Below are 22,941 nucleotides of genomic sequence, written 5' to 3' on the forward strand. Positions count from 1 at the left end.
GTGAACATTTTTTTTGGGCAGTGAAGATGCGCCTGTAAACAGCCGTGACATCATCAATGCGATTCCTGAAATCTCACCATGTTATTGACCTTCTTTGGCCTTTTTTGTATGCAATTACTAATTCTTATTGAATATTTTTTCCACCTCTTGTAAAATGATGTAATTTATAATTTTAACTCTATCTTTAAATTTTTTATTTATTTTTTTCCTGAAAAAAATCTGCGAAGCTCTGAGTCCGCGATAGCTGAAGCGTGAAGTAGCGAGGGAACACTGTACTCTAATTCGTTCCACAGTCTGACTAAACCCTATAAAACTGGTCAACATGTCCCAATTTTGCAAGAATGATGAGAGAAAATTCTCAAAATTATTAATGTCACAAAATGAATAAGTACACATACAAACCCGTGTTAAAACGCATGGGAATGAGAGCTACCAGGATGCAACAGAGATAGTACACAAAGATGAACACACTTAATATACACAGCAGTTAGAATTCAAACAAGTCTTAACGTTTTATGATTTCTTTAAAATTTAATGTTAAATCCATTTTATAGTCACTACTGGTTTGTACCTGCTTCTGCAGTGCTGGATGACAAACATTTTGAAAAAAACTAAAAGGACGATTGCCTTTGAGGACTTTAAAATGTGTTTCTAAAATGCACAAGACAAACATCTAAGTCGGCACAACTCGAACACTTTTTCTGGATGTTTTTCTACTAAGTCGGAGAATCTATTTCTCCCCCATTTTTTCCCATTTGCAATGTTGCGATAGCGGCTGCTCCCTTCTCGTTGAATTACTCGTGCATTGCCGAGCGTTGCATTTACTAATGCTCTGTTGGGAGTTCGTTCAGGATGTTTTTCCACCAAGTCGGAAATTTCGTTTCACTCATGTTTTCTATTTCATTTGTGCTATTGCAATGGAGGCTGCTTCCTTCTCGCCTGCCTTCTCGTTGAATTCCTCATGTATTGCTGAGCATTGCATTTAGTCATGCTTCCCCAAGCATAAATAAATTTAAGCAGACAATTGGCTAAAGGAAATTGATGGTTGTTGTGAGACAGCCAATGAGAGCGCAGTATACAAAGTGAGCTTCTAAAGTGAGAATCAATACATCCGCAACGTTTTCAAAATAATAATTTTGCATGCTCGTCATTCATTTTAATACAGTAATGAATGATGTTATCCTATTTTGTGTTTCTCATATCATTCATACAAAATTGGGACACTGATCATTTTCACTTTTTAAAAAGTTTAGTTGGTAGGGTTTTATTTTTGCATAATTGAACAAGTTTAAGAATCTACATATAAAATAAAGTTGTACCTTTACTTACGAAATTAAATGGATCCAAGACTTTTTGTAATTTGAATATTTCATAAGTAGGTGTATTTTATATGTAACCTCTCTAATTCATTCCAGTCCTCACACAACTACCAATTAGACCCTTTAAAATTGGTCAGTGTCCCAATTTTGTATGACAGATCTGAGGAAACACAAATATGAGACAAGATAATAAAAGGAAATTATTTATCTTTTTTATTTAAAAAAAAGCATGAAAATGTGCCCTGCGCCATGTATTTTTTTCCCCTGCATCCGATATAGATGTAATACCCATATTCGTCCGCCATATAGCGACAAGATCCAATTCTACCAGGGCCAAAAGCCGTCCACTTAATTGTACCGTATTTTCACGACTATAAGGCGCACTTAAGTTTTAAATTTTCTCCAAAATAGACAGGGCGCCCTATTTTTGGACCAATACTAAAATTATTATCAGGATAAAACAAAATAAATCAGTGGATAGGGTACACCAGAAAACAACCTTTTTGACGAAGAGAGCCATAAACAATTCATATTTTCAAACATTATTCCCCGAGAGCCATACTCAAAATTTAAAAGTAAAAATACAGAGAATGTGAGCATTTATGATCTATTCACCACTTTAAAAGTAAAAAAAAAAGTGCATTCTTTTGAGAACATTATGTCTCTGTTGCTAATCAATGAGTATCATTGAGAGGATGCATGCAGAAGAGTCTAATGAAGAAAAAATGATTTAAAAAGGCGGTAGAGATAGTTTCGGCGTCACAGTGCCGGCGTGACGCTCCCATTGGTGCATCCGGGACTTAGTTCTCTCACCAGCGGTGCCCATATTTTACCACACAGGTTCGCGAAGAGCCATATACACCCATCGTAAGAGCCACATATGGCTCCCGAATCATAGGTTCCCTAGCCCTGGGGTACACCATCATCTACAGGTCTCGCAACTACGGCAAGCAGCCCCCGACTCTATTTCCGGTGCGCGGTGAATGCTGAGATATATAAAATGGCGTTTTATTTCGGTTGAGCACGATCCAACACATTAATTCTATGTTCGCTGTCATTCCTAGTAGAAGTCTCAACTGTGGTCTGAGCTTTCAGGAAGGCAGAATTTACTGACTCGATTAATGACGACTTTGATGAGAGACGTGCGTGTTGGATGCCGCATTCGCCAACCTGTTCAACATGAGTTATTATGCTATTGCTGTGTCACGAAAATATTAATACAGTAGTACCTCAACATAGGATCTTAATCCGTTCTGGGACTGAGATCATATGTCAAGCTTTTCATAACTCGAGCGGACGTTTCCTATTGAAATGGACTGAAAACAAATTAATTCCTTCCAAACTGTGAAAAAACACCAAAAACAGGATATTGGATTGGAAAAACATGTTTTATTTCATCTAATTCACCATCTTTTAACAAAGTAACACACAACTAGTGGTTTAATAGTGATAAAATGTGTTTAATAGAAGTAAAGTTAGACGCATTTCGCGGAGGGTAGAGACAGCGACATACACGAAGGCGGGAGGGGTGTTTACGGGAGGACTTTATCCACGGCAACAACACACTCGTAAACCAACAAGCAAACTTAAATTAACTTGGATTAATACATACAGACACTCAAACACGTTCAATGTAACTTTACACAAAACTAAATTCTAATTTAGTTTTAGTTTTTTTTTACCTTCCATCTGGGCGGGTTAGCTGTTTGCCACGCCTCCACCCTCACGTTCGCTATCGATGGGCTGTTTGCGGTTGTATTCCCTTCAAAATATTCAGAAGATGATGCACACAGACGTCCTAACGAAACAACTTGCCAACGAGAAGTAGTCTTGAACGAGCGATCGCCGGAGCTAACAGGCTAAGGAAGGAATAACAGCCTACCCACGTATTGATTGTGGGTAATTACGTTTTCTGAGAAAGGGTGCCATTGCCTATGGATGTTGTGTGCACGAGTATACTTCATCACCCAGAAAGCCCTATTTTTGCCCACGCATGCGAGTTCTGCGTTTCCTGGTCGATGCGTAGGAGAAACTCGTCTGAATAAATCGTTCAGTGCTTGAAGATATGTTATACACGAAAGATATGTGGCAAAAAGACGCTGCAAGTAGTGCGCTACAATGATAAACAGCCTCTCATGTCATGGCCACCTGGCCTGGTCGCATCTCGAAATTTTGATCGTATCTAGGGCAAATTAATCGATCGAAATTTTCATCGTACCCCGAGCATGTCGTAGCTAGAGCTGATCGTAGGTCGAGGTACCACTGTACTTTAACCTCGGAGAAAAAAAGTAGTTTATTCATGTTAAGAGTGAGTGGAGTTGTCAAAAGCTGATTTGTAATCTATTAATAAAGTTTAGCTGACCGATCTGACTGTTTTGTTGACATTCCCTTTAGCGCAGCATCATCTAGTGCAGGGGTGGCCAACCCGCGGCTCCCGAGCCGCATGCGGCTCTTTGCCCGGTTTCATGCGGCTCTTACGTCCATATCAAAGTTTGTATTTGTGTTTTATTTTTATTTGCGTGTGCGCTTCGCTTGAGTTCAATACGGTATTTTCGTCCAATGCGCATGTGCTTGGGATGAAAATACCTCAAAGTTTCCCAGTAGGAGCAAGGTCATTTGAGTAAACGTTTTTAACAGAGTGGGAGAGCTCCCGTGAACCAGAAGCGACAATGAACGGCGTCGCGCACACAAAAAGTATCCCAAAGATCGAGCGTCGGCTGAAAAAGCCACACCCCCTGCGAGGCAGACCAAGGCGAGAGTGCTCAGCCGGGAGCAGCCAATAGAAGAGCGAGGTGTACACCCACGTGGTGGGCGCGCTAGTTAAAAGCCATTCATAATAAATGACAGCTCACAAGGAGCGAATGTTGCGCAAAAATAGGCTCTGATTTTATGACAGAAGTCCCACTAAGTAACATGCATAGTAAAAGAAAAACGCTATTGTAAATTATTATATTTTTGTTTGTGGACTTGGTTGAACTGAGAGTTTGTCTGTGTGAGACAGTGCACGCAATGTTCATTGTTGATAATGACTGGCCTGTGCTGTTAGTACTGTAGGAGTCAATTTATGTCATTACTATGCTGGTGTGTGACATTTACAATAAATCTGGCTGAGCAAAGGTATGTGTGTGATGTGGCTCTTTGCGGTAACACAGTAAAAAATGTGGGTCTTTGCGGTAACACAGTAAAAAATGTGGCTCTTGGTCTCTGACTGGTTGGCCACCCCTGATCTAGTGGATGCATAATGGAACCCCAGCCTCTACTGTAGACCCGTGTAATGCGGAGCGGTGCGGCTTATATATGGAAAAAAAATTAAAATGTGTCATTCATTGAGAGTGCGCCTTATAATGTGGTGTGCCTTATAGTCGTGAAAATATGGTACAATTTAGACTTTTAGCTCATTAACCCCCTTGATAGGATTTGAATTCGGACTTTGACTTGGCCCACTCCAAAACCTTAACTTAGTCTTTTTTTAACCAATCAGAGGTGAACCTGTGCTTTGGTTCGTTTTCATGCTGAATGCTCCAAAAGCGCTGAAGTTTGGGCACACGAATTTAGAGCTGGAAATTCTCCTCCTAAATTTACTGATAGACGGCAGAATTCCTTCCTCCATCAATTACAGCAAGTCGTCCTGGTCCTGAGGTTGCAAGCAGCCCCAGACCATTACACTGCCACCACCATACTTTACTTTTGGCATAGTGTTATTTTGATGGGATGCTGTGCCATTTTTTTCACCAAATGTATCGGGCCCCACAGCTTCCAATGAGTTCAACTTTTGACTCATCAGTCCACAAAATGTTCTTCCAAAAGTGTGGAGGATCATCAAGGTGTCTTATAGCAAACGTAGGACGAGCTCTTAATCTTTTTGGACACTATTGCTTTTCGCCTTGGAACTCTGCCATGTATGCCAGCTTTGGCCAATGTTTTTCTTATATTAGTCATACACATTGTCCTTAACTGACGCCAGTGAGGCCTGCCGTTCTTTTGATGTTTTTCTAGGTTCTTTTGTTTTGAACCTCCCGAATGAGTCATTGTCACACTGAGTAATTTTAGCTGGCCGACCACCCTGGGAAAGGTTTGCAACAGTTCCCAGTTCTCTCCATTTGTAGATAATGGCTCTGACAGTGGTTCAAAAGACGAGATGAGGGACATTCTCTTAGGTAACTCGGCTTGCGTTACTTTTTCCCCCTTCTATTATTTTTTTTTCGAATTAGAACTGTATAAAACAAGTAAGGAATTATCTTTTCCGTGAGGTTTAAGTCGCTTGAATAGACGTTGCGAGAAAAGACAAAATAACTGCATAACTCACCAGTAGGCCTTTCCCCTGTAGCAGAAATAGTACATGTAACAGCCCGTGCCGGGGTGGCGGGTGTAGCAGGCCTCCCGCTGCTTGGCTTGGGCCGGCTCTAGCAACTCGCCATGGTACTCTACCACAAAGTCGCCTTTACAGAAGGTCCGCTGGGCAAAAACACCACGCCCTTTGCCATCTATCACCCGCACCTAATCGTGGCAGGCAAAAATCCGGGCCACAGATTACACGTGTATAGAAAACCTTGTGAAATATTGACACACTTTCAAACTCACTCGATAATTAAAGCATACAGGTATTTAAACATATCCTTTAAATTTAAAAATTGGTTGAAAACATGCCTTTGTAAACTCATCAGTATAAAAACATTCACACAACATGCCCCACATTTGATAACAGCCATCTATATACTGAAAATGACATATCTGTGGTTAAGTTCCTGACCTGCATTCCTTCTTCCACGCCGTTTTTTTATTACGTCGCCCAAGTGTTTTTTCTCTTCATTCTGAAAAAAATTTGGTTTCATTTTATTTGAGAAATTTTGTATGTGGCACCTAGCATGCACTTCTTTTGGCAGTGCTCGGCGTATTATCCATTTGGACAGGAAAGGCTAGCAACAGATAAAATTACTTCATGCGTCAACAAAGTGAAACATGGCTGTCGTAATGAATAATTTTAAACTGAATAAATAAAACATGATTTATTAAACAATATATTTTTTCACTCCTGCTCGATGTACTAAACCATTAAATGAATGCAAAAGAAAATTAACACATTCATTTTCGCAATCCATGTATGCAGGCCCCCTTTTTATTGAAATAAAAACAATTGAATATTAATACAATGTAATTAATATTAAAATCATTACAACTTAAAAAGGATATATTTAATATATTAATGAAAAACAAATTAATAATTGACAATAATGTTGAAATATTCAACATTTTTATAACAATTGTTGATTAAATATTGAATTTTGTACTTATTTGATTTCAACACTTCTGGTCTAACGACCAAAAACCAAAACAACAAAATAAACATCGAAATATTAACTTTTGGTAATTATATAACGTACAAACACTTTTATTTAGACGCTCCTTCACTCGGGAGGACAGATATAAAATTGTATAAAAGACTAAATTAAATATTCAAATGTGAAATTGTAATGATTTTTTCAACTACTAAGTATTAATTTAAATTTAAGAATAAAACAAAATAAAATAATAATGTATATAATTTTTTGTCAAATTTAATAAATTGTGTTTAAATAAATTAAATAAATAGGGTGCATATCAAAGTATTCACTTTTTCCAAATCAATCTTTACCAAAACTGATTTTTCGTGTGTATACATGTGTGTGTTTGTGTATACATGTGTGTGTTTACGTGTGTGTGTGTATACGTGTGTGTGTGTGTATACGTGTGTGTGTGTATATGTGTGTGTATGCGCATGCACACGCGCATGCACACGCACACACGTGTGTACACGCGCATGTACACGCGCATGCACACGCGCGCGCGTGTGCACACGTGTGTGCGTGTGCACGCGCGTGTGCGTGTACATGCGCGTGTACACACGTGTGTGCGTGTGCATGCGCGTGTGCATGCGCATACACACACACACATGTATACACACACACGTATACACACACGTACACACACACATGTATACACAAACACAAACACGTATATACACGAAAAATCTGTTTTGGTAAAGATTGATTTGGAAAAAGATTTGGATCTGGGAATAGAGCAAAATAGCCAATTTTTAGCAATTTGAGGATTTCAAAGGGCTCTTAAAATTAGCTTTGGAGGACAAAAGAATATTAATATTGTTTTTGAACAGCTGGATTGTTCAAAATACTTAAAAATAGGAGGTTGGCTGGTTAAAGAAAAAAAGGGATGGGAAAATTTACAATATTATGGCATATTGGTGACAATTTGTGGGTCCTTTATTAAACATTGAAAATTGTAATTAGGAAATGCCTAGTAAAAGGTTGATTCATTTAATTTAATTATTGTATATTTTTATTGTGCTAACAGAGCTATAGGAAATAGCTCTTATCTTACGTAAACACCTTATGAGGTGATTTGCAAAGTATATTTGAGGTATTGAGAGTTATTTGGTTATTAGAGATCAGAAATTAACAATGCAGAAATGGCATGAGGAAACAAATGGGATTCGTACAAATTATTAGGTAAATTGTACCTGGATTACGGATTGGATAAGCATTGATCAATGAATACAACCAAATGACGTTGCTTTTATGATAAGGGGTAAAGGAAGAATTCTCCGAGTTCCAAAATCTGGCTGAATAAACAGATTGTTTGTCGCTTTGGGTTGGCGCATGAATTCTGGGATATTTGGGGAAGGGGAATCCCATATCCACAACAAATTTGAGGGAAAATAGGCTCTATTTAGCAATGGATGCCCAAAATCTGTTGGGGCCTTTCATGGTATGAAACAAGTGATGATATTAGGTCTATGTTAAAAAAAAAAAAAAAAAAAATAGCATCTCCAAATTATAAGCTATCAACCTTTGAGTAACGCTTCAAGTAGATGGGTTGTGTAGGAATAAAATGGAATACGAGCTACATTGACAACTACTAAAACAAACTTTAGAGATGAAACTATTGCCACCTCAATTCTACGTACAAATGGCTAAACTGATAGCATTAACGGGGGAGGGGGGGTTAAACATGTAGGTAATTTTATTTTTTATTTTTTTTTACACGCGGGTAAAATACTAGAGTGGGGGTGTGTTTCAATGTGTCACAACTTTTCCGTTATTGCATTATTGGCAAACAGAGTTAATCACAGCCACTCGCATTGCAGTCGCTCATGCTGACTGACTGGGGCAATGAACGGCGGCACTTTAACTTCCAAAACACATTTCTATTTGTAGATATGTGGCACGTGAATCTAATGCAGGGGTGGCCAACCCGCAGCTCGCGAGCCGCATGCGGCTCTTTGCCCGGTTTCATGCGGCTCTTACGTCCATATCAAAGTTTGTATTTGTTTTATTTTTATTTGCGTGTGCGCTTCGCTTGAGTTCAATACGGTATTTTCGTCCAATGCGCATGTGCTCGGGATGAAAATACCTCAAAGTTTCCCAGTAGGAGCAAGGTCATTTAAGTAAACGTTTTTAACAGAGTGGGAGAGCTCCCGTGAACCAGAAGCGACAATGAACAGCGTCGCGCACACACAAAGTATCCCAAAGATCGAGCGTCGGCTGAAAAAGCCACACCCCCTGCGAGGCAGACCAAGGCGAGAGTGCTCAGCCGGGAGCAGCCAATAGGAGAGTGAGGCGTACACCACGTGGTGGGCGCGCTACTTAAAAGCCATTCATAATAAATGACAGCTCACAAGGAGCGAATGTTGCGCAAAAATAGGCTCTGATTTTATGCCAGAAGTCCCACTAAGTAACATGCATAGCAAAAGAAAAACGCTATTGTAAATTATTATATTTTTGTTTGTGGACTTGGTTGAACTGAGAGTTTGTCTGTGTGAGACAGTGCACACAATGTTCATTGTTGATAATGACTGGCCTGTGCTGTTAGTGCTGTAGGAGTCAATTTATGTCATTACTATGCTGGTGTGTGACATTTACAATAAATCTGGCTGAGCAAAGGTATGTGTATGATGTGGCTCTTTGCGGTAACACAGTAAAAAATGTGGCTCTTGGTCTCTGACTGGTTGGCCACCCCTGATCTAATGCATTAATTACCTGGTTCCTTTTGGAATGATTACTGCTAATAGGGCAGCAAATGGGGGTGAACTACGAAGAAGCCCCACTGGGGATGGTGGTTTACACCTGTGATGAAAATTTACGGGCCACTGATGTATGGGTAAACGACCCAAATTAAAGGACTAGTGAGGAGTGCATCAACCTTGCGGTTCTAGGATCTACTAATGAAAGCGGGGTGGATCCAAACCTTCCAGAGTGTGGGGTATTCCTGGCTTCCTCGAGATTGTGGTTTTTCTCCAGGTACCCCAGTTTACTCCCACAAAACAAAATTGTGGATGCTAGACTGGTTAAACAATCTAAATTCCCCTGATTGAGTGTGAGCGTGGAGGATGGTCTGTCTTTTTGTGTTTTTGATTGGCTGGCCACTGAGATATAATCTATTAATAAAATATCAAGGTAGCAAAGAATTTGGCAGCAGTAATCCACATTTGAAACTTAATGTGGAGAAACATAATCTGCTCTTCTGAATGGGAAATTTGGGAGGACTGAGGAAAAACAAAGAAAAAAACAAAAACAAATTGGGACCTCAGCTTACCTAGCTTGAGTCATGGGAACTCCTATGTCTCGACAGGGGGGATAGTGGCTGTGTACGGTGCCACTACACAACTTATAGGGTTAAGTTGGTTGCAGAGCATGCCTAACAAATGGTCGGCACAAAAGTGCACAATTTGAAATTCCAAAGAACCACTGATTTATAGTGATAATGGCACCCAAATTGTGTTAACAAAATAATTGGCTGTATGGACAGAAGGTTCCATATCTCGTTATGAAATCACTACCTACATAACGGGTTCAACAGGACAACAACATATGGAAATCCTATTTAGTAGACCCTACAAAACACCATTATTTACTGCACGATTGGAACTGGATAAGGCTAATCTAGCTGACTGCATAAAAAGGGAAATCTTTAAGAAAACGCATTGAATTTGGATTGGCAGAAGGCGACTGTGCTTCTCAACAGGAAACGGACAGGACCAACGGTGGTGCTCAACCTCAAATTAAAGAAGAAGAACTAGCACTATGTGGAGCTACTTTTTGCACTGTAGGAGCGTGGTCTCAGTTGAAACGTTGAGGATACGGGTAAGATAAGATTTCAGACTTAATAAAATGCGGCAACCACTCAAATATTGGTTGAAAAGATTATTGCTCAACGAACAATACCATAAGCTGTGGGGAACTTTTAAAATTTGTTTTAGTGTCTCCATATAAAAGGGTGAAAGTGTTTCAATGAGACTAAACCTTCTTACAAAGGGTTAAAACAAACGACCAGACGAGGGGAAATACGATCGGACTTCACAACTCCTTCAATCACCGTTTTTTTGGGGGGGAAAGTGTTTTTACAAAAGAAAAAAAAGTGTCCTGCTTATAAAGAAAAGCTAAAAATATTGGAATAATGTCTATCCTGTCACAAAAGCAGTAAATGGCAAGTCAATTTTTCCACGGTGTTAATTTTACCTGTTTGAACCTTACGGGGCATGGTCTGAATCTGTGTGCAGTAGACAAAATGTGCCACTGATTCCACAGTTTGGCTTATGGTGGAGAAGTGGGGCAACTAAATTATATAACTCCTGTCAAAACTAAACAGGACTATGTGCTCTGGTTTTACTGTTTTACCAGTATCTGTTTCAGAGTGGAGGAGACACAATTGGCGGCTCGGAATTCCCGTGCGGCGACTAGCCTCTCACAACGACGTTGAGCCTCATCGACAGATGGGATCCGACTTATGGGTTGGTTTGCTAAATTGCAGCAGGAGTGTATTTTTCTTTGGGTTACACCAAATCAAAATATGAATAGGATGAATACCATCCATTACAATGTCCAAAAAAAGAAATTGGATTCGCAATGAAGGAACAGCTGGCAGCCACCAGTCTAATGACTTGCCAGTGCTGCAAAGCGGCTGGTATCCTTCTGACGGTTGATGTGCTCTTGATGGAGCAGGGGGCGTATGCAATGTTTGAAAATGTGCATGTTGTTTAAATCGTATGAAAATATTAGCAAAAGGGACACTGGGGTCTTCAGAATCATCTGACCGGAGGCACGTGGATCTATTCTCTTCTTGCAAGAATAAAAGGATGTGATCTCAAATGCCTCTGTTATTGAAAGGCAAACTTGGGAATACTTATTGGTGAACCTATCACATATTATAAAAACGGCGGAATGTTGGCGTTATTTTGTAATACTATTGTATATGTGCGCATTTAATCATTTTTGTATAAGAGCTTCTTCAATTTGAGACTGGGGCAAGCTCGAGGCCATTCTCCAGGACAGAGAGTCCTGGTCCCGAGGACTGATTACTGGAAGATATGACTGACCCTTACCCCACATGCAAGTTCGTGATGCAGACCTGTGAAGAACGCTTACGCAATTGCTGATTCAGCGTGATCACTATCAACCAACCTACGTGATTACTCACATATTGTCTTAAATCGTGACGTTCGTTTCACTTGATTATGGAATTGTTTTGCCGAATGGAGGCTTGTTTGTTTAATTTCCAATGGAGTTGTTTTTGAGTTCCGACCTTAATTGTTATTAATGAATACCTGATATGCGATGATTGTTGCAGTTGTTTTTGCTTAGGCAATTGGATTAATCAATAACCTTGTAATTGTTTTGATTTGAGGCCTTAAATGAGCAGGAGAAAATGCCGCTCGGGAGAAATTCATTTGTGACAAGTACTATGTCAGAACGAACTCTCCTTGCAAGTATCACCAGAGATCCTAAATTAATTGATGTCCTTAATTATATTTATTATATTAAAGTATAATTATTGATGAACCTAACATGTTAATGATCATATATGTAAGATTGTAGCCGAGGGGTAATTTCCATTTATAGTCCATTGTGTAGGTTGAAGACAAACGATCACGCATACTAGACACAGACACGCACGCACATAACCACACACACGGTAGATTTAGACAGTTCTCACCCGATTTCATTCATTTCATCGCTTGAAGGAAAGGCTGTAAAACATGAAAAACAAGAGTGGAGAGAGCTACTGAAGTAGAGAATTTGTTGTTGCTGTTAGCTAATTTTAATATTAGCCTGTTTCTACTTCCACAAGTTCTTTTGATTCATAAATGGAAAAAGTCAGCAGAGTCTCGTTCAAAAGGCGTGGCTTTATATAACAGATCGATCTGGAGCTAACACCTCATACAGAAGCAAGAGGAAGAAAGGTAATTCAATACATTTTACAAAGCACATATATAGCAATGATCTCCGCCCCTCCGAGGATGTGTGTGTGTGAAAAAAACCCTATGACCCCACACATGGGTGTCCCCCAGCTCATGTCTGTCGGCAGTAACTTCTCTTTCTCTGAGCCGAGAGGGTCATAACTTCTGGTAACACAAACAAAACTGGAAAAAGGAGTGAGAAACTACGGTTCACATTGGTCATTCTAAGATAGCAGAACTGAAAGTAACTTCAGCGTCTACGCCATAAAGTATAGATAGCTCATTATTTACGCAATAAATCTGTTACGACTCCCCCTGGGGTATGATATACCAGGGAGTCGCAACTATCACAGCAGACAGGTTCGGTCAAAGATGAGTTCGGACACACATTGCAAGTAGCCTTCAGTTATTTTTATTTACAATAAAGTCAATAAAACAGACTACGGGATAACATAGGGGAAGCACGAGATATTAAAGTGGCACCCTCAAATAAACACGGTAAAACCCCCTCCCAGACAGGTGTCCAAATGAACACCCACAAAAATACAGGAAATAAGACCGAAGGATGCCACTGTTAAACTGATGTAATATAATCTAGACAGGGGAATAACTGTGTCTAAATGCACAAACTATATGTATACCCATGGTGTCTAAACTTATCTCAAGTCCCCCTATGCAACCCAAAATCATTAACAACTCATACAAAATATAACAGGGAGTAACATACTCACAAGCCTGCAACTCACAAGCCTGCAACTCAGCAAGGCATCAAGGACAAGGGCAAAGGCCAGGGCAAGGGCCAGGGCAAGGGACGAACTGACAACTGAAAAGGCTTTAAATAAGGGCAGGAGGGATGATTGGGGAATTAATTACAGCTTTGTTGGCCTGGGCAGTGCTCTGTCACAGGGGTGGAGCCAGAGCTGCAGATAAGCACACACCTCCTACATAGTGTGTGTTCAGGCTGCCAGCCGTAACAAAATCATACAGGGTTCATCAAGCGGCTATGTTCCACATAGTGAAGTCGTAAAAACACTTAAATATATATAGTGGTTCAGCCTTAGTTTCATTTGCTTAGTTATTAATGTATTAGTAAGTTGCATAATTGTCATTAGTTAACGTTTTAATATATAATTCCAACACTACTGCAACTGGCTGCCGCGTAAACAGCGCCATCATGGGGAAAGGGGCAAAAAAAAGAAAATGTTTGGATTTTATCTACTGCGCGCCATATGATTGCTTTTGCGCAGAGAAGACGAGAGTAGTGCGCAATTGCGCACGCACGCAGCTTAGAGGGAACATTAGTCACGGGGCTTCTGGGTCTTCCTGGCTGAGATGAGCTCTGTTGGCTCGAATGGCGGCAGCTTTTCTTGTTTGACGTCCGAGCTGGGTTTTGAATGAAAATGTTAACGTGATCGTGAGCCATTTCCAGTGGATGTAAAGGTGGAAATGCATTATTTTTTTTAATTTTTTTATTTTTATATTTTTTTTTATTTATCTTTTATTTATCTTTTATTTATCGATTTTATTTTCTGTCGGAGCCCACTGATCTTGCAAACTTAAATTTATACATACATTTTGAAGACAGTTGTTGCGCTATAAAAAAAATTATCTTTTGAAAAATGGGTTAAATGAAAATGGAAAATGTGAGTTACATTCCTAGCACAGCAAACACGTATTCAATTATGTACAGGTATCTTGAGCTGGTAAACACTGCCATCGCATGTCCAAGCATGATTACTACCTCTGCTCATTTTTCAAAAAATCTGATTTATTCGATTATCAATTTTTGATACTTGTCCAGGGTGCTTTGACACAAACCTAACCAAAAGTATAACTGCATTTTCATGAAAATCGGGTCAGCCGTTTTAGAGTCCCTGGGGAAAAAAAAAACGCGCACACGCACACAAACACACACAAAGATTGTTGGGTTTGTTCTGTCTTACTATTATAATAGTTATATTAATTCATTTCTTTATTAAATCATTCTCTTTCTTTTCTCTGTATTAATTCATTACTTTGTTAAATCATTCTCTTTCTGTTTTTCAAAAGTGTTGAGGTCACACCAAGTCATCTTTAACCTGGACAGCCTGTTCCAGGATGGTTATACAAACAATCCACCCAATCTGGGTCCTTGAGATTTGGTGGGCCCTTGGTGACGAGGCCAGGGCTATTCGGCCAATAACAAGAATATTGTTATCGTTATGTAACCGTGCACTTCGGGTTTTTCTGTATGTAGCGATTATATGATTGATTATATTATATGATTCTTAGGTCAAGGAGGTTGTATAATTACTCTAATCTAAATGTTGTTAGGTCTAGTCTCCTGTTTTTGTTATTGGTAAAATACTTTGATTGTTATTGTAGTCCCAGATGTTGTTTTTACTCATACGTGATGGAATGATCAACAACTCTGTAAATTGTTTTGATTCATGACCATAAGAGTGGGACGAAAACGTCTATTCGAGGAGACGTTCGGAAGTTGTAAGGTAACACTTGCTGTAACGCTCCCCTCCGGAGGCTTTTATCTGTTGTATCCGTTTCTATTTAATTAAATGTCAATAATTGAATAAGATGTCTTCCTGCAGTTTTTGATAATTACGGACGAAGGTAATTATTAATGAACCTGACATTTTGGTCCTTCTGAGCCATGGAGGTCAATATACCGGAGCGAGAACCCAGGCGCTGCTGTTCGACATCTGGTAAGTGACCGTGCGCACGGCGTCTTCAAAACCCTTGGTGGGCCGGAGTTTTCGACGGGGGCGCCTGGATTCTCGGCGGTTGAAGACTTTTCCTGCTGGAGGGAGACATCTGATGGATCTCGGGTAAGTCCACATTAATGTCTGCATGTTGTGACGGTGTTTCCAAATGCGTTAAAGGGACATTGTATGTGAGGTCCATTGTGGGCTGGTTTCGCGTCCTGGGTGACGGCGACAAAACCCTGTGTTTATACTAGTCAATGGCAGGTACGGTGGGGCACTTTGCTGGAAAGTGTCCTGTGTCTCAGGGGTAGGCACGAATATATTGTACTGGAGGTACAATGGTGGGGCTGGAAAGGGTCCTGTGTCTAAAGGGTAGGCACGAATATGTTGTAAATGTTGTATGGTGTTTGTGTGGTTTCTGCAGTAAAATTAAGATAAGCCTAGGAAATACAGTCGAAGGAGTTATAATAATAAAAATAGATATAATAAAGTTAACTGTGTGAGGCACACGAACTCACTACAAAAAAGTAAAATATGGGAAACACGTGTTGTAAGGCGGGTTTGGATGACGATCCAAAAAATACGTCTAACTTGTAAGGATTGGAAAAAATTGGAAAGACAAAGCGCTTTAAAAATATTACACAGCTATATTTATGGATAAATAAATATGGGTTTGCTGGCCAGCTTAAAATGCATAAAATGCAGGATAATATATGCACTAATGCATAGAGGTAATATACATATATAAATAATATGTGAGTGGATAAAAGTGTAACAGCTTGTTCCACAGACACTAATGGAGGTAATATACATATATAAATAATATGTGAGTGGATAAAAGTGTAACAGCTTGTTCCACAGACACTAATGGCGAAATAAGGCCGGGGAGAAGTTAAAAATACTATTTTGGGAAAATAGTGGGGGCTCCCTCGGATAACGGGGATATATTTAAGACCGTGGCGGCGGGAAAGTACTGTTTGGTAAGGAAAAAATAGCGGGGCCTCCTCGGCTGACGGGGAAAATATTTACCGAGATAGGTGACGGGCGCGGAGGAAGTTTAACAAAAATAAGGGAGCTAGAAAATTAATGGGGACACTGGTATTTGATTTGGTTAATCCAGGTATGACGTTTTTGTGATTACAATTAAATTGGGTTTTTTGTGATGCTTGGGCTTGTATAACAACAATTAGAATGGTTATTTCCAAGTGCTGGTGGTGCTTTGTTAATATAACCTATATGTACTGTCAATTTACAGCAATGTGATGGCTTATTGCAGCTTGGTTTTTGATCCCGTCCGCTAACGGGAAGATGGTGTTTAAAAAGACAAAAGAATATATACAAAATGATCATGTAAATGTTTAGCAGGGAATGTCACCTGTGTTTTTATTATGCTCTAGACTTGCAAAAAAAATGTGTCGACTGCGGGGGAAGCGTTTCTGGTGCAGCGGCTGCTGATTAGATGGGAGTGAAACATGTGGGCCGCGGGGCAGACGATTTAACTGTGTTGGGCTTTCGGGAGCGTTCGGACCGTGTAAACGACTAAAATTTTGTGATCCCTTCCGTGAAGACATTATAATAATAATAATTGGCCTTGGGGGTGCTGAAGCAAACTTGAGGGCAGAAAATGGGTTTTTGCCATATTGTTGTGCTTGCAGCATACATATTCTGGATATATGGGGTCTTGGAAAAATATTGTGATGTAGTTGAATATCGGAAGAGGGGTTAATTTGACGTTTTAATGGTTGTCTTCTCTAAAAAGCGTTGTATTTGGGCACAGGGAAAAAGCTGGTTTGTAAACATAAGATAACAATGCTGTTTTCGCAACAAGAGTGGAGGTCATAGTTAACGGCTAATTGCGTTTTCTGTTTGGACTTTTCAGAATAAGAACAATACATGGGCTGCAAGAAATGCAAGGTTATGCGAATGCTTTCGCATTGATATTTTGGGTTTTAAAATGAAATGTATTAAGAGGATAGAAAATCTGTTCAGTAAAAGGTTGATTTGGTAAAAAGCTTTGGATTTAGGAAATAGACCAAAATAGTCATTTTTGAGCAATTGTGGATTTCAAAGGGCTCTTAGTTAAAGGAAACTAGCTTTTGGAAGGTAAAATAATATTAATACTATTTCGGAATATTTTGATTGTTCAAAATACTTTAATCCGGGAGGTTGGCTGGTTAAAGAAAAGGCCAGGATGACAAAATTTATAATATTATGGTATATTGGTGACAATAAGGTTTTTAAAACATTAAAGTTTGTAATTAGGAATTGCCTAACAAAAGGTTGATTTCTCTAATTTAATTGTTGTAGATTTTTGTTTTGGTAACAGGCTATGGGAAATGACTCTTGTCTTAAGTAAACATCATATGAGGTGATTTACAAAGTATAGTAGGTATTGAATTATTTGGCTGTTAACGACATCAGATGGGAAATTTACAATGCAATAGTGGCATGATAAAATTCATGGCATTCATCCAAATAATTAGGTGAATTGTAAATAAAATAATTGGTTTAGGATGAGCATATTTTCCCTAAGAATGGAGTAACATGGAATGTTTTTCAAAGTGCACTTGAAAGAACATTGTCTGTTGTCCTGGCGGGAGGAAATATGCTTTGTCACAGGTCATATTGATGACTTTAAGGATATTACGGATTGGATAAGCATTGGTCAATTGATACAACCAAATAACGTTGCTTTTTACTGCTTTAAGGGCATGCAAATTGGTGAGAACTTTAGCAACGATGGGGTTAATACGCCTGAATGTTACAGTGATAACGAGTGGCAATAACAAGCTTAGATAAGGGAGGGAAAGGAGAAATTCTCCAAATTCCAGAATCTGGCTTAGAAACAGGTTATGTTAGTCGTTTTGGGTTTTTGACAGGATGTGGTAGTACATGAATTCTGGGAAATTTCGGGAAATTGGGGACCCATATCTAAAACAAATTTGAGAAAAAATGTGTAAATAGGCTCTATTTGGCGCTGGATGCACAAATTCTAGTGGGGCCTTTCATGTTTTGAAACAAGTGACGCTTTAGGTAGATGGGTTGTCTATGAACAAAATGGGATGGGCGAAATTCGCTTACAAATTCGGCGTGTTATCTTGGTTCATAGAATTTGGAGTCAAGGCGACGTAATAAAGGCCATAGGCGTCATGTTGTATAAATTAGGCGTGGATGAATTTGTTTTACAAATGGGGGGGATTATTTTATCACCTGGAAAAAAAAAAGTGGAAACAAAATTGGATGGCCGCATTACAAGGTGATTGGCATGCTATTAGAGGAAATTGGGATTTTCCAAAAACCTGATAGGGGGCCATTAGGTCATGGCGGCTGTGAAAATAAAAACCTTAGATGTGAAACTATTGCCACCTCAATTCGGGGAACAAACAGCTAAACTGATAGCATTAAAAAGGATATAACTTTGTGTGAAACTTGAAGGTAATTTTTTACAAACGGTTAAAATGCTAGAGTGGGGGTGTGTATATTAAAGGATCTACTAATGAATGCGGGGTGGATACAGACTTTCCGGAATGTGGGGTATTCATGGCGTCCTCGAGAATTTGTGGATTTTCTCCGGGTACTCCAGTTTACTCCCACAAAATGAAATTATGGATGCTAGCTAGACTGGTTGAACACACTAAATTCTTCTGTTTATGAGTGTGAGCGTGAATGATAGTTTGTCTTTTTGTGTTTTTTGATTGGCAGACCACCGAGACATAATCTACCAATAAAAGATCAATAAAGAAAATAATTTGGGCTTGAGTCAAGGGAAGACCTATGTCTCGACAAGGGGGAGGTGGCCTTGCTACAACGGCACTACAAGGCTTAGGGTTTAAATCTATATGCATACCCACATATCCATTTAAAAAAAAAATACATATAGATTTTATTTTATTTTTATTAGATCATATGGATATCATTCCACGATATGGAATTCCAGAAACTATTTATAGTGATAATGGCTCCCATTTTGTTAATATAATAGTTGTCTACCATCCACAATTGGCGGACCTTATATGAAGTCCTGTTTGGTAGACCTTACAAATTGTTATTATTCACCACACAATGACAATTGGATGATGAGGCGAATCTATCAGAGAAAAAAACGCACACACCAAATTTAGACTATCAGAGGGAGATTTTGCTTCTCAACAGGAAACGGACGAAGCGACGGTGATTCTTGAAGACTGGATGCTGATAAGCAGCATAAAAGAAGAAACATCGGAGCAACGCAAAGTGGGAGGGTCCTTGTTACTGAAAGGGGACACGGATGCACCTTTCCCACAGTAAGAAGGTTGTCTAAATTGAAACGTTTCAAGAGGAAAACTCCCTAAACAAAGACAAAAAGTCATGTTGAAAACAATTATTGCTTTTGGGGCAATGAGATTAATGATGATTGTGATTCTATTCCTTTCCACAGTAGGGTTGTTTTCTCCAGTTGGAGAAAAAGGCGGAGGCGTTTCAATTGAGGATACACCTTCTTACGGGAGGGTAAACCGAGAAACATACACATTTACATTTAATTAACATTACCTACTAAATCAAATTTCCAAATTGAAAATATATATTTGGACTCGGCGACGTCCCGGTTGCCATACAAAAAGAGATGGTGGGAAATATGTGTGGTACATTAACAGCAAAAAATTGAAGATTGGGAAAAGCCTTGTTGCAGAAATTGGTCAAGATTGGAAAGCTTGGACTGACATATTAACCTGTGAAATTTATTTCTGAAACAGGGATTTCCCAAACGGGGGATAATTGGGCGCTGTTAATGGAGTGTAAAGAAGGCAAGCACTATGTGGAGCTACTTTGGTAAAAGGGTGGTCTCAATTGAAACATTGAGGGGACGGGGAAGATAAACTTTCTGACTTAATAAAATACGGGAAACACCAATATTAATTGAAAAGATTATTGCTCAGCAAGCAATACCATAAAACTATAGGGAACTCTTTTATATTGGGTTTGACGTCTCCATATGGTTTCAATTGAGACTAAACCATCTTACAAAAGATTAGGATAACCTACCAGACAAGGGAAAAAACGATGGGGTCTAACAACTCCCTCAATCACCATTCTTTTGGGGAAAAGTGTTTTTACAAATGAAAAAACGTGTCCTACTTGGCAAGAAAGAAAGAAAAAAAAAATATTGAAACAGTGTTTATCCTGTTACGCAGTAAATAGGAAGTCAATTTTTCCACTGTTTAATCATTTTACCTGCTTAAACCTTACAGGGCATGGTCTGAAGCTGGGGGCGATAAATGAGACGTGGTGTACCGGCGTTCTAAAACAAACTACACCCCTGATACCACGTTCTGGCCTATGGTGGCGGGGTGGTAGATAAATTATACGACTCCTGCCGAAACGCGGCAGGACTAGGTACTTTGGTCTCACTGCTCTTACCGGTGTCTGTTTTTCCATCCACAGTGGAGGAGATACAATTGGCGGCTCAGAATTCGGAGGTGAAGGGTCGACCCTCCCGACATCGTCGAGAGGCATGGAGCGAAGGAGATCCAACATACATTGATGCGATTGGCATCCCCCGGGGCGTACCAGATGAGTAATAGCTGGCTAATCAGATCGCAGCAGGTTGGGAGTCTATCTTCCTTCTAATCACCCCAAACAAAAATGTGGATAGAATAAATTACTTACATTACAATGTCCAAAACTTGGAAATTATACTGAACAGGGATTTGTGGCCATGAAGGAACAACTGGCAGCTGCCAGTCTGATGGCGTTCCAGAATCGCATAGCGGTGGATATGATCCTTGAAACAGGGGGCGTGTGTGCAATGTTTGGAAAACAATGTTGCACCTTCATACCGAACAACACGTCACCCAGTGGATCTCTCACCAGGGCCATTACTGGCCTGCAAACACTGAACCGCAATATGCAAGAGCACTCTGGAGTAGATACGTCCGCATTGTCAGATTGGTGGGATAAGACCTTTGGAAAATCTAAAGATTTGGCTACATCCTTCGTGGTGACTATAGGCACAATTACCGCTATCCTAACATTGTGTGGGTGATGTAGTATCCCCTGTTTGCGCTCCTTGCTAAGCCGACTTATAACTACTGCAATTGCCCCAACAAATTCTAAAGTACATGAGTTGTATCTTATGGGACGGTTTGGGGAAAGCAGTGAGGTCCAGGAGTACGGTAAATCCGAGGACCAATTGGACGAATATGATTATGTTTTTTCTCTTTCAGACCAGCCATGGGAGTAAGGAGTAGGCGGATAAAATCGCAGTCACCGACATTTCCATTCGTGATTACTAAGAAATGACTAATAACATACATATTATAAAAACGGGGGAATGTTGGGTTTGTTCTGTCTTACTATTATAATAGTTATATTAATTCATTTCTTTATTAAATCATTCTCTTTCTTTTCTCTGTATTAATTCATTACTTTGTTAAATCATTCTCTTTCTGTTTTTCAAAAGTGTTGAGGTCACACCAAGTCATCTTTAACCTGGACAGCCTGTTCCAGGATGGTTATACAAACAATCCACCCAATCTGGGTCCTTGAGATTTGGTGGGCCCTTGGTGACGAGGCCAGGGCTATTCGGCCAATAACAAGAATATTGTTATCGTTATGTAACCGTGCACTTCGGGTTTTTCTGTATGTAGCGATTATATGATTGATTATATTATATGATTCTTAGGTCAAGGAGGTTGTGTAATTACTCTAATCTAAATGTTGTTAGGTCTAGTCTCCTGTTTTTGTTATTGGTAAAATACTTTGATTGTTATTGTAGTCCCAGATGTTGTTTTTACTCATACGTGATGGAATGATCAACAACTCTGTAAATTGTTTTGATTCATGACCATAAGAGTGGGACGAAAACGTCTATTCGAGGAGACGTTCGGAAGTTGTAAGGTGACACTTGCTGTAACGCTCCCCTCCGGAGGCTTTTATCTGTTGTATCCATTTCTATTTAATTAAATGTCAATAATTGAATAAGATGTCTTCCTGCAGTTATTGATAATTACGGACGAAGGTAATTATTAATGAACCATTTATATAACAGTATAGAGCAGGGGTGTCAAATTCAGTTTTTTGTTGCGGCCCACGTTGTAGTTTCGATTTCACCTGGAGGGCCAGTATGTCTTCCAAGTAGGCTGCCAAAATTAATTGATTAATAAATTGACAGCTTTATCAATCGTGCTGATGGATAGGTCATTTTTGGCCATTCAAATTTGTACTAATCGTCTGCAATTACTGATTTAAAATGAGCAAACTCAGGAAATATTCCATAAACATTTATAATCTTCTTTTGAATTTGATCATAAAACAGAAAGTTGGCACTCATGATTTACTTTCCCGGGCCACACAAAATTATGTGGTGGGCCAGATTTGGCTCCCGGGCTGCCATTTTGACACGTGGTAGAGTATAGCTATAGATAATCACTTAAGGGTAATTGCAATCATTAATATGGGGAGCAATTGGCCAAGGTTGACAGTTATGGAATTAAAAGCCTATGGAACTGCAAAAATGTATATCTCTTTCTGGGAGCGACATGTTCTGTTTGGAGAAAGGAAGACAAACATTGTAAATTGGGATCAAGTTCATTATTAATGCTTTTCTGATACTTTTAGGATGGATTTGTTCCCAAAATGTTCTGCAATCATGTTCAATTAATTTGTAGCATTTCATATCACCTGTGAGCTTAAAATTATTGTTTTGATAAACTCG

The 22,941-nt window shown here is 39.3% G+C and overlaps 1 protein-coding gene across 1 annotated transcript in view; it reads right to left on the reverse strand.

The window, feature by feature from the left end:
• Window positions 1–22,941, reverse strand: part of LOC144195236 (N-lysine methyltransferase KMT5A-A-like) — a 28,033-nt gene that overhangs the window by 3,515 nt on the left and 1,577 nt on the right. The window contains 3 exon segments of the mRNA XM_077714726.1: window positions 5,626–5,816; window positions 6,070–6,096; window positions 6,098–6,130. Coding sequence (XP_077570852.1) covers window positions 5,626–5,816; window positions 6,070–6,096; window positions 6,098–6,130 — 251 coding nt within the window.

The sequence above is a fragment of the Stigmatopora nigra genome, chromosome 4 (genome assembly GCF_051989575.1).
Source record: "Stigmatopora nigra isolate UIUO_SnigA chromosome 4, RoL_Snig_1.1, whole genome shotgun sequence".
Lineage (NCBI taxonomy): Eukaryota > Metazoa > Chordata > Actinopteri > Syngnathiformes > Syngnathidae > Stigmatopora > Stigmatopora nigra.